The 13,165-nt window shown below is 39.6% G+C and overlaps 1 protein-coding gene across 3 annotated transcripts in view; it reads left to right on the top strand.

Annotated features, from left to right (window-relative positions):
- Nucleotides 1–13,165, top strand: part of LOC119177242 (CD109 antigen) — a 134,114-nt gene that overhangs the window by 90,655 nt on the left and 30,294 nt on the right. For 2 of the 3 annotated variants that reach the window (XM_037428673.2, XM_037428674.2), the window contains 7 exons: nucleotides 3,210–3,369; nucleotides 4,382–4,499; nucleotides 5,237–5,350; nucleotides 5,439–5,540; nucleotides 6,532–6,660; nucleotides 9,575–9,719; nucleotides 12,648–12,824. In XM_037428673.2, coding sequence (XP_037284570.2) covers nucleotides 3,210–3,369; nucleotides 4,382–4,499; nucleotides 5,237–5,350; nucleotides 5,439–5,540; nucleotides 6,532–6,660; nucleotides 9,575–9,719; nucleotides 12,648–12,824 — 945 coding nt within the window. The remainder of the gene's footprint in view (nucleotides 1–3,209; nucleotides 3,370–4,381; nucleotides 4,500–5,236; nucleotides 5,351–5,438; nucleotides 5,541–6,531; nucleotides 6,661–9,574; nucleotides 9,720–12,647; nucleotides 12,825–13,165) is intronic. The other variant, XM_037428675.2, reaches the window with a different exon arrangement.

Below are 13,165 nucleotides of genomic sequence, written 5' to 3' on the forward strand. Positions count from 1 at the left end.
TTGTAAATGTCTTGGGGTTCTCTCAACAGCTTTATGAAATACTTGCCTAAAAGTACTTGCGAGGAAGTACTTAGGAAGTTATCAAGTCATTAAATTCTCTATAGATATCTGGTAATGCAGTTGAATCTTCATGTAACAAACTTCGCAAATTTGTATATTTTCAGCCATATAACCAGAAAGCTGAGCGTGGGAAACTCGATTATATGAAAATAGTGAACGCACTGTTGAAGTAAATCAGTACTGAGCCGTAAAGCTTGTGCCAGTGGCTTAATGGCCAATTTGTCTGCTCCTGTTCATGTACATAACATATTAGCATTACGAGACAATGCCATCGTTTAATGTTGTTGTGCACATTTGGTTTCATGATGAAAAGCTACTGAGGATTTTACTCCAAATTTTATTTCGATAGCACCTGGCTTCACTGCTACAACCAGTATAAGGCAAGGGTGATGTAGGTTATAGTGGTGTAGAAGGGAGAAAAGCTCACTATGCAAATTAGAACAGCACGCATGATGTGGTTTTTTTTGTGCGATGCTTACAGCGGCTTTTTGTGATCTTCGGAAAGCCACTAACATTTGCAGCAGAAATAGCATGCATAACACTCAACAAATTAGGGGCAGGCTGGTGTACAAACTTTTCCCAACACTTCATTGTTTTTATTTGGTGCCAGTCCCTTGCCTGTCGCCTGTTGAGTTTGGGTGAGGTGTGGCTTTAGTTTCTGCCCACACTTGCATATAGGCTGCAAACATTTCCCAAAAAACAGTGACAAATGTTCACGGTGCAACTCTATCCTGACACTCGAATACAAAACCTACCAGTGCATGCAGTGTTTGGCAGATGCCCTCTCACTGCTAATTAAGGACAATAAACTGGTCATGGGTGACTTGACTTCACAAATTGAACTGTGCCAATTAGCAACCACTGACCAGGCCTGGTGAGCTGCAATAGTTACAGGGTCCCTGGGAAAGGGGCTCCACCTACAGTAATCAAACAGCTTCATATAATTAATATAAAGTTGTTTCTCTTTGTATCTTCAATGCTCAGTTGGCTGAACACTGCAGCAATGAAGGCCGAACACTGCAGTGACAGCGGAACATGGCCGTCGTCATCAGCCTCTACACATTTGCACACGATTATACCGAGAATTTATTTTTTTTGTGTAAAAAATGAAAATTAAGGGCTTGTAAGTTGAAAATAGGCGCTCTTTCATGAGAACGTGACTTGCTCCTCAATTAAAGATAATGGCAGAGTACAGGGACAATAGTCAATAATAGCCATGGCAAAGTGAAGTGTTTGTAGATACTAGTACCTCTCTCCTGCTTGAGTAATGAACCAGTGGGAAGGATACTTTTATATAACACTAGAAAATGGCTTGCAACTTCTAGTGTTTAGCCACTATTACCAATGGACTAGTGTTTAGCCACTATTACCAATGGACTAGTGTTTAGCCACTATTACCAATGGAGTGCCTATAGGGAAGGAGCTTTGCAAGGTGGCACTCGGTGCACTATTGTGAGTCTACATTTGCTTTGATGCAAGAAGCCAGGTGAAGTCAAAGTAGTGCATCAGCCTACTTCCAATAACTTCTATTGACGTCTATTTCACCTGTTGCTGCAATGAAAATTCAAATCGAAAATAGTGCAGCAGATGTTTTGGGCAGCTTTGGCTGCTTTGGCTTCTGTTCTTGCAGTTTTCTGGCTACAGCCAGTACAGTAGATCAACTGAGCGATTTCATTGATGTCAGCTGTCATTTTTTTAAAACAATTGTTGGAGCACTGTGCCCATATGATATTACAAAATCTTAAAATATTTGTGCTTGCATATCTAAGTTGCTCTAGCCTTATGAGTATAGCTGCAGATGCATATACAGTAGCCTTAGTCTTTGCTAGACTGCTTCACAAAACCTTTCTATTGTTTGTATTAACTGTTTCAGAGCAGGTTCTTAAGTCAAACAGCACATTCAAGTGTCAACATAGTTAGCTAACCAATATTCATCTTCCCAAACTGCTCCCCAACTTCTGAAAAGTATAATAAGCTATTTAAGCCAGAAAAACTGATCTGAAAATAAAATACACATGTGCACACACACACACACACACACATGCACACATACATCCTGGAAAATTTTTGGATGAAGGTAAAGAAAAACCCAAGAATGTATGCAGAGTTTTAGGGATGTAATCGTGATGATTGCAAAACTTTAGACGTCCTATGTGGGATAATATAACAGGATTTGATGGGATAGAAGTGCCAGTTTTTCGTTATTGTTATATAGAGGTTTAGCTGCAATAGCCATGCTGGAGTCACCATGAAGGAGCAGAGGGGAACGTTGCTTAACCTGTATGGATTTCAAAGGTGAATTTAAACAAGTTTTCTTTTGAATGATAGGATGATGTTCAAAAGCTTAATGTTTTGTTCATATTGTTTTTCTTTTCTGAGTAGAATTGGGCATCATAAACATTAATTCACAGTAATAGCTCCTTTATAAATGTTATTTTATTGGTAGTATGAGTGCGCTTTTGAAACCAGGAGATTTGGGCATCTCAAACATTAATTCACAGTAATAGCTCCTCTACAAAGGCCATTTTGTTGGTAGTATAAGTGTGCTTTTGAAACCAGGTATTATGGCTGTAAATAACTTCTTAGGTGTAGGCCATCAACTGCAAAAACAAGGTGGGATACATGTTTGGGGCATCTTTTTGTCAGACAATATTCATCATGCTTGCCATGCTTTCTTTCTTTACAACTGCATGCTTTCGGTGTCCTTGTTGAGAAATTCATGCCATGGTTATGGCATGTGCGTCATTCAAGATTTGGAATTAGCGAGTGCTCAGCAATAATGAACGAAAAGATACGTGAGACACATGAACTGAAAGATGCCCCAGATATGCCCCTCCCACCCCCACTTTCTTTTCATTTGTGCATGAGCCATCAAATTGAAAAATGCCTTCTAAGTATACTGCTTCCAGAAAGGAAACACATTTTCTGCTATTTGTATTTGCAAGGGTGGTAACCTAAACGAAAATAGACTTTTTTTTTGGCTTGCTTGAGCATTGTCAAGGGGCCTAATGGTTTTCTGTTATTTTTTGTGTGGGATGCTTACTCAGTGCCTCTGTTTCTCCTCTTGTTCTTTCGTCTTTCTCCTTATTCTACCTCTCTTGCATGCCCTTGTCCGTCCTTCCATTTGCTCCCTCTGGACACTCCGGCAGTCTATGCGAGGAAGCAAGTGATTCGTCTAGACACAGATGTCTTGACCAATCCCGTCCTTCCACCGGCTGGGCTCCCCGAAGCACCCCCTCAGGTGCCTGGTCGCATTAGGCTGCGTCAGCAGTACCCTGAAACTTGGCTTTGGACCAATGCCACTGCCAGGTATTCGCAAATGTGGCTTGCTGTGAAACTTTCATCTTGTAGGGAGAATGCTGCCATTTTCGATTTCTGGTGCTCTGCAGATTTGCATTGGCTGTGTGCTGTTATGGAGGTCACTCCTGGGTGCAGTGAGAGCAAGTGGGTTGAGTTAACGATGTGGCTTATGCGACAAATTTTTCTCGTCAATGTGCAAGAGAAACTAGCTGTTGAATAAAAGACAAATGAAAAATGTATCATGATGCCACTTTGTTTACATTCCTAAAACAACTTAAGAGTTTTGTATTCAGAGGTCTTGTTGTGCTGTGTTTTGTACAGTAGGGATGATTGCTCGATTCCTGTTCATGCAGCATGGAGAAGTCTCTTTATAGGCTTGTCATCCACAATGTTACCTGAATGCAGAAGTTGGTTGTACTTGCAATTCTTGCACTATAAAGCAGAGGTAGAAGCACAGCACAACACAAAGATTAAATATTTAATAGAAACAGATCTACTGTAGGGGCCTCCCATGTGCGACTTGAAGGTTTGACTGTCTTGTACTATGTGAGTTGTGTGACCTGCCATGATATCCCTGTGGGTATGGTGCTGTGCACCTAAACTTGAAATTGCAGGTCTAGTCTCGGTTACCATGGTCACATTTTCTTTGGAAAAAAAGCGGTGCTCATTTACTTAGATTTAGGTGCATGTAAAAACTCCAGCTGGTTGCTGTTAACCGAAAGTATGCCATTTACTGCATGTGTCATAATTTCGTATTCTCATTGCTGATTTGGCATGTGAACTCTCAAAAAAAATTTTATCTGTGTAGGTGAATACAAGCTTTCATTCTTGCAGTGCTGTCTTTTATTCTAAATTGCATTTTTAGTAGTTTCACAACTGGCTGGCTTTGAGTACTGAAAGGAATGAATGTGTACTTAAGACCATGATAAGTTGATTTACTGTTGTTTGGTGTACTATAAAATGCATTCGTGATGTCCTTCAAACATTCTTAACGATAAAAACCTGTTTTTTCTTATCACAGTCATGATGGTAGGGCTGTCATCTCAAGTACTGTACCTGACACCATTACATCATGGGTTATCAGTGCATTTGCGCTAGATTCCCTCACTGGTCTTGGTATTGCACCTTCCCAAGCAAAAGTAAGATTCCCTATTATGTTGCTAATTTGTAATGAATATCACCAAAAGGATTTAATCTACTAAAAAGGCTTGCTGCATATGCAGATATTAGTATGCAGATATTACTATCTTGTACATGGGGTACTTTTTGTTCTACCACTGGTCTGTGCTGTGTCAGTCGATTACAGCCTCCGCTTTTACTTCAATTGGCAAAAGTATAGTGCTCGCAGAGTAAAACGCAACATCAAATAAGTACAGAAATTTATATGCATAACTGCTCAAGGTAACCACGTCATCTCGCTATGAATCAGATTAGTAAAAATGATGTCTGCGGTTTAAGTGTATGAGCAAATATTATTGTGATGACGTACACACTGAACACAAGGACAACGAAGGTATTTGCCTTAAGTTGTCACATTTCAATCAGTGAGCACTGGATATCGAAGGCCTATGGCACTTTACTGCACAGTTCTCTATTGAATGCAAAATTAGCAGAACTTTTAATGGAGGAAAATTAATGGCCAGGAATAGCATTTTAGCATAACATTTGAGTAATTGCTGTTGAAGTGAACTACAAATTGTACAAGTATGATTTCAGTATTTCACCTGTCACTGTATGCTTCAATTTTCAGTTTTTGCGTACTAAATTGTTAAGCAGATGAATGTTAATCCTGTTGTGTTACTCACAACATTTTTGGTGAAGATCTTGAGAAAAACTTTGTTTGAAAATTTTTGATAGTGAATGTTTTTTGTTCTAGGTGACAGTCTTCAGGCCATTTTTTGTGACTGCTAGTTTGCCATACTCTGTTCTTCGCGGAGAGAGTGTGGCAATTCAGTGTGTAGTTTTCAATTACAACAACAAGGAAGTTCAGGCAAGCTTTTTCTTTTTGAACCTGTAATGCTTTAGCATTATACAGCAGTTTGTGTTTAGTTATTTATAACTACTTTCATGCATTGTAGGCGGAAGTCACATTAGAGAATCGACGTGGAGAGTTTATCTTCAGTTCATTGTCAAATGATGTCACAGGAGAAGAAAAAGACAGGCGTTCAAAGACAGTAAGAGTAAGTACTGTTTTAGAGAAGTTTTTGGTCATTGCTACTATGTGCTGTGCAACTCCAGATGTACACTTCACTTTAACTTCTAAAAGTGTACTTGAGTTTTGTACATTGTGCTGATATTGAAACAGCATGAAACAAACTGTATACAAAGTAAAACTGTCTGCAAAAGTTTTAATTTAAACAAATACCAGTTGTACAAAAGAAAATACAAAAGCTTGTTCATTTTAATACTTGCATTGATGTAAGCCCCGCCACTTGTTTTCTTGTTTTCTTCTAAGCTTTTACAAATTCAGTACTATTACCACGAATGCATTACTTTTTTGGTCTATAAATACTTTTAACTGAACTGTCACTATCATATTATTTGTTTAAGGCATTGTTGCTGTATCCAAAATTTGTTGCGAGTTATCCCCAGTTCTACAGTGAAAGAGCATCTTATTGCACAACCAGCATGAATAGTGTTATGCCATTTCAAATCTGAACAGGCTGCTGCACTCGCTTCAGAATGTAAATATGATGCAGGTATAAGTACTGATGGGCTTGACCAGTGATAAAGCAATTCATTAATGCTAGTATTTTGACTTCAGTGTTGCTGTTTTTTGGACACTTCTTATGAAGTATGAAATATTTCAACATTACTTCCAATTATAACATATAGGTGCACAGCTATATCGCAGGCCATAGAAATAAATTCAGAAGCTTTCACAATTTCATGGCTCTCAATCTTCTTTAGGCACATAAAATATCGTAATTTAATTATTTCTGGTCAGTGTTTATGGTTTCACCAGCATTACACAGCAACGATGTTGTTTTGCGGTTTTGGCTTAAATTTAACTTCTGTGTACTAGTTTTCTCAAATGTTACAGTACTTCTGCAGGACCTGTGCTCAATGTGTTTTTTGGTTTTATAACTTTGCATGATTATTACACATAACTAACTTGTTCCATGAACAAGCTATGCTGTGCTCCTGATAACTTTCATTGTCACTCCTCAGGTGCCAGCTCAAGATGGTGTACCTGTGTCTTTTCTAATCACACCTCTTAAGCTAGGCTACATTGACATACGTGTGTCCGCTACTTCAAGTCTGGCGGGTGATGCTATATTGAAGAAGCTTCTTGTCAAGGTAAATGTATGGTATTTCTTATCAGAGCCATCCTTGCTTTTACATAATTTTATTGATATAGCAGTTATGTAGGAAATGCCCAGGCCCCGTATGTGTTCATGCACTTGCTTTTTTGATATCTTGAATATAATAAATGTAGGCAATTGGTCAAGCCATTGCATATGTTTCGTTCTCCATTGGGCCCCGTCCTGATGGTGTAGTGGCTAAGGTACTCGGCTGCTGACCCACAGGTCGCAGGTTCGAATCTCGGCTGCGGCGGCTGCATTTCCGATGGAGGCGGAAATGTTGTAGGCCCGTGTGCTCAGATTTGGGTGCACGTTAAAGAACCCCAGGTGGTCGAAATTTCCGGAGCCCTTCACTACGGCGTCTCTCATAAACATATGGTGGTTTTGGGACGTTAAACCCCACATATCAATCAATCGCTCGTTCTCCATTGGGACTATACTGGTCTTCTTCTTGTTTATTGTTTATTGAGTTTCTTCTTTAGACTCCCTGCATGGCCAAACAAATGAACAAGCACATGCAAATGCACACCCACAGGGGGCAGTACACGCCCTCCCTCTTAGAGTGCGCAACCTCCTTTATCCTTGCTTTGTGTGCACATGGTATTTGCTGTGTGGTTGTGCACAGATATGCGTACTATCTCGAAGGGAATTTACAGCAGCTTGCATACAACTTGGACAATGTTGAATGTGGTTCTGTAAGGTATCCTTAAATAAATTGTATGTAAACTAATAAACTTGCATATACAGTAGACTTTCAATAAATGGAGAAATCTGTTAAACGGAACTACTGCTTAAACAGAACTATTGCCTCTGCAATGCTTGGTTTTGGGCTTGTATTCTGCACCTATGTTCACCTCTCAGTAAACGGAACTCTTGTTAAGTGGAACATAATTTCCCGGTTCCTTCAGGTTCCATTTACTGAGAGTCTATGAATACAGTAAACTCCCGTTAAGACGAACTCTGTTAAGATGAATTCTTGCTTAAAACGAATAACGCAAGAGTGTTTGTTTGCTTTCCCATACTCAATGCAAAAATAAATAAATAAAAACATCGCTTAAGACTAAACGCTGAACAGACCTCTTCTGTTAAGACAAACTACCGCAGCGAAGAACAACGGGGATTGTGCATATATATGTGTGTGTGTGTGTGTGTGTGTGTGTGTGTGTGTGTGTGTGTGTGTGTGTGTGTGTGTGTGTGTGTGTGTGTGTGTGTGTGTGTGTGTGTGTGTGTGTGTGTGTGTGTGTGTGTGTGTGTGTGTGTGTGTGTGTGTGTGTGTGTGTGTGTGTGTGTGTGTGTGTGTGTGTGTGTGTGTGTGTGTGTGTGTGTGTGTGTGTGTGTGTGTGTGTGTGTGTAAACTTTCTGGTGCAATGACTCAAACTAAATAGAAAGTAAATTGCAACATGGAAGGAGAAAGCGAGATAAGCTGAAGAGAATGATCAGCACATACAGCATTTTGGATGGAGGCGGAAATGCTGTGGGCTCGTGTGCTCAGATTTGGGTGCACGTTAACCCCAGGTGGTCGAAATTTCTGGAACTCTCCACTACGGTGTCTCTCATAATCATGGTGGTTTTGGGACGTTAAACCCCACATATCAATGAATAAATCAAGATCAGTGCATAAAGCTGGTATCTCCCTCACCTCTAGCCTGTAGGTGGTGTAAGGGCGGGCTTTATCATTAAAGAAAGCAACAAAAAGCATTGTTCTTTCATCGTATTCTCGCAATCTCCAGATCCCCAACAGGAATACAATGGAGACCAGAAGAAAAGAGCTTTGCTAGAGGGAGAAATGCAAGAGAAAGGGGGAGGGCAAAAAAAAGCCAAATGAAAGTTAAAACTGGAACAAAGATTGACTGTGCATTACAATCACATGAAACCAAAATCACATATGCGACACTAGCCCTCCCACCTGGAGTCAGATGCATTGTTATCGTCGCCACACAATGGTGCCTGAGCACATGTTGTAGTCAGTTTGTGTTGTTTTGAATAAGGCCTGTGCACGCTGTATTTGTTCGTAGTGAAATGCAGCAAATTGTGATGAAAGTGCACGGCAAAGAAAGGTCATTTTGCACACTAAATAATGCTGCGTCGTGTCTTTCTTGTGTGCTTGAGGCTGGTGATCGTGAGTAATGTAAACGGAGATCTTCAGCTGCACGTCATTGAAAAAAAGTTAATGGGGTCTGAAAATAAGAGAGTGTCTGAACTTAACAAAAAGCTTACAGAATTTCTTAAGCAACTTGGTGTATATTGGCTTTGTCAAGGTAGCAGTATGCTGTGGAGGCATATGCTAAAGTGATAGCAAAGCCAGTAAAACAGCCTATGAGAATGTGAGCAGCCAGAATAAATTTTCTATTCTTTGATAGAAAATTGTGCTTTTCTCTCCCTTTTTATCATTTTCTAATAGAAGAAATATGGTTGTACAACAGTTTTATTGTTAAAATGTGGTAGCAACCCTAGTAAAAATTGCTTATGGAAAAACTAGTAGCCTATCTGATTACTGAACATATTTGTCGATTGGTATCCTATGGGCCTATAGGTGGCATTGTGGTCTATTAGTGTATTGGTCTATTGGCACTCTATTAGCCTATTGCATATTGGTCTATTGGCATAGTAGTCATATATATTGGCATGATATGTGTCTGTTAGTACCATACTTGTGTATTGGAACTCTATCGGTTTATTTATCAGCTGAGAACTAACTCATGGTTTTGGACTTAAAATAATGGGCATTTGAGGACTGCATTTGAGGAGTGCATAGCAGCACTCCTACAAAATAAGAAAAAATTTTCATTTGAAGTGAGGCTTGTATTATATTTATAAGTACTACAAGACCATTTCATCAAATTGGCAATCTTTCCCGCAACAAGTTTTCCAAGCAATGTTGTCTACAAAATTGCTTTTATTTTCTGCAGCCTGAAGGCTCGAAACAGCACTTCAACAAAGCCATCTTAATTGACAGAAGGAATCCTTCAGCTCCACCCACTGTTGCTAACATCAGTATTCCCATTCCAAAGAATGCAGTTCCTGGATCGGAGAGGATCACCATTTCTGCAATTGGCAAGTGTTTTAAATTTTTTTACCGATAAGTTGCCAAAGTAAACCAGTGCTCAATGTTGTTGGGTTCAATCTTGACTCAAAATCTCAATGTTGCGGGGTTTAATCTTGACTGCAAGGGCCATATTTCAGTGGATATGATTACATAAACACCAACTTACTTAAGGAGAGATGCTACTTGAAGACATTTCTTTTTTTAATATTCACCCTAGAACAATGAAACTTGAGCTGTTTATGGAACTTTTTATGCCGATTTCAAATATATCCTTAGCTTTTTTTTGTAAGTTGCACGCTTTTAGCGCTGCAACATGACAAAGTGAAAACCTTAACCCTTTTGCCCCCCCTCGTTTCATCCCTAAACTTCCTTAATTTTTTACTATTCTTAGTTCATATTGTGTCAAATAAAGTGTAGAATGCAAATAACTAATGAGGAAGCACATAAAAAATATGTAATATGCGTGAAAAATAACAGGCGTAAAAAGTCCATATTTCACCTACCCTAGTAAAGGTTTACATACAACATTTTATTATACAATAAAGTATTGAAATTTAAACTAGATAATTGCATTTGTCATACTTTGGGAAAAAATTGGGCAAAATTTTATGCAGATCTGAGCACTAGAGGTGCCCGAAAAAAGAGGGGCACATTGGAAAACATGGAAAAATTTGTGTTTTGAGAAAAACGAGTTTTAAAGTTAAAGTTGAGTTTTTATTTATGAAAGATATCATTAAATCTGATGAAATTTGCACACCAAAAAGAACAATCCTTCTTGTAGTGGCCACTGCGACTAAAATACACCACCCCCATGAGTTTGTCCCTCTCGGCTTTTTTTCGAGCCGACTCCTCAGACATTTCGCTCCCAGACCGGGCCATGAAACGCTTCCCAAACTTCCGCTCCATCTGGCAGAGCCTTGTGCCAACTGCAAGCTGGAAATAAGTTCGACAGGACTGCGAAATTCAAACTAAGTGCAGTGTCGTGCCATTTTGCGGCCATGTTTGTGCCACATACCGTCGTACATAATGGCAATGTCGTCCCTGCTAAGTTCTCTCACTGCGAGCTCTTTCGACTTCGCAAGATTGGTGCTGACGTCATTCATTGCCGCATCACAAACTTTCCTGCTGATGGGTGTGAATGACTTTTGACGCATTGGCATTTGCAAGCCAACAAATTTACTGTCGCAAATCGGACCAGCTGCTCGTAGCCTATTCCTACAGAGCACGCCGCACAACGGGTTTCACTTGCGAGCAATGCCTTTTTTCATTCATAACGAGATAATTACACGAAAAAAGCATTGTTTAACTGCGCTGCTCGACAAGACATGGACCCCGCAAATAGGTTTCACAGCACATACAGGTCCGCAGCGGCCAATGGCGGTCCCCGATTCGTACCATGTGATAAGCCAGTCGCGGCGCTCGAAAAACGCGCAGAAGAGTGCTTCTTTTTATTATTTCTTGCACTGCATCAGGAAGAGAAACTGTTGTTATTTGAAGAGTGAGGCTCAACTCTTCGACTCATGCGATCCATAATGGCAAGCGGCGGCGCATTATTGGCAGCAAGCTACACACTTTCGACCTTTTAACAGGCACCTTGTGCTCTTTATATGCAATTTAAAAGCATTTCCAGTTATGTCTCGACCTGTATTATTTTTTACATAACAGTAGAGACAGTAGAGGTACTAATCTTATCAAAACTGGCGAAAATAAAAAATTGGTAATTTTGAAAAAAACTCATGTTTTTTGACCCGCATCTCCCCTTAAGTTTATGTGCTCTGTCAAACTGCAGGTAACATTGGCCCACCATAATGTGCCTCACTACAATATCTTAGCTTTTGTACATAACACCCCCAGTGCATTTTCTTTCGTTGATAGCCATTGTGATAGGAGTGAAATGACACACAAGGGAGTGCCCTCTCTCTTATATGGCACCCCATTCTTTATTGGTTTCTCGTTTCAATAAATTTAGTTGTTATATGTGGTTTGTCTGTGTTAGTCCAGTTTTTTTTTTCGTCCTTTGTTGCGCAGCCTATGCTTGCGTTAGTCGCTTATTGCGCAAATGTCCAGTTACATTGTCTGTTGTGATGATTGTAAATGCGTTAACTATTTGTTAGTGTTAATATAAGTATGCATGGTACCGATTAAGAAATGTTTAGTTTAAAGAATTTTATCGGTCAGTGTATTGTGAGAGTTCTTTCCTTGCTGGAGACATAAAAACAGGTAACAATGGGCCCTGCTTTAGTGCTACCATAAGATTTTCTACCCTACACAAGATAGGTGGCCCTTCAATGGGATCATCTGCATTAATTTTGAGTGGGGAGAATACGTAAGCACTTTTGCATCTGACCGCATTTCTCTGTGTTCTTGATATGCTCAAACGTTTTGCTTAGTGTAATGTACTTTTACAAGTTAGCATCAGTACGTCAAGCTTGGGTGGCCCTTCAATGGGATCATCTGCATTTTGGGTAGGGAGAATACGTGAGCACTTTTGCATCTGACCGCATTTCTCTGTGTTCTTGGTATGCTCAAACGTCTTGCTTAGTGTAATGTACTTTTTTACAAGTTAGCATCAGTACGTCAAGCTTCAGAATGTGTGAAAATTGCTATTTAGTAAAAAAATGCCATTCTTGCTGCTCACACCTGACAGCAAAAGTAGGATGTGAGTAATAAGTTGAGAATATGTGTTATAGTGCTAAAACAGTTGCAATCAAGCAACTAGCTATTGCTCTTGCATCTGCTGCAGTGTTTGCTGATGTGATTTGAATTTGTTGGCAGATATTTTGGCCCCTGTTTTGTCGTTTAGGAATAATATTGATAAGTAAAGTTGTACGTTTGCATGCACAGTGTAGGTTGTTATGCAGAAATTATAAGACTACTTTCATGTTAATAGTATATTTTGTGTCTACTAAACTATGAACACAAAATTGTATTTGCAGGTGACCTTCTTGGCCCAAGTGTGAACAATTTGGACAAGCTGCTTGTAATGCCACATGGTTGTGGAGAGCAAAACATGCTAGATTTTGTGCCGAACATTGTTGTTCTTGACTACCTAAGCAGAGCCAACCGTTTGTCAGATGCTGTTCGAAGCAAAGCAATACGCAACCTAGAAGATGGTAAGACTGGAATGCATTTGTATCGGATCTTTCAGCTCCCATGAATAAAGTGCATAAAGGAATATTGCTGCATCCCTCATGTTAAAGCACTGAACTTAGTTGTTGCCTTGCACAATATATTATCAGTACAGGAAGGCTCAATTCAAATCAACAAGGTTGAATTATTTTGTATATCCTTTTGTGTGGCATCATTTAGCCAAATTTAGTGCAATGAGGCACTGTCTCATCAGAATTTAGGATGGTGAATGTAAAGGTGAAATGGCAGCCTAGTATGTCATCTAGTGTGATGGCCAAAAAAGAAAACTCTTCCTCTCTCTCTCTTTTTTTAAATACTAAGTGAC

The sequence above is a fragment of the Rhipicephalus microplus genome, chromosome X (assembly GCF_043290135.1).
Source record: "Rhipicephalus microplus isolate Deutch F79 chromosome X, USDA_Rmic, whole genome shotgun sequence".
NCBI lineage: Eukaryota > Metazoa > Arthropoda > Arachnida > Ixodida > Ixodidae > Rhipicephalus > Rhipicephalus microplus.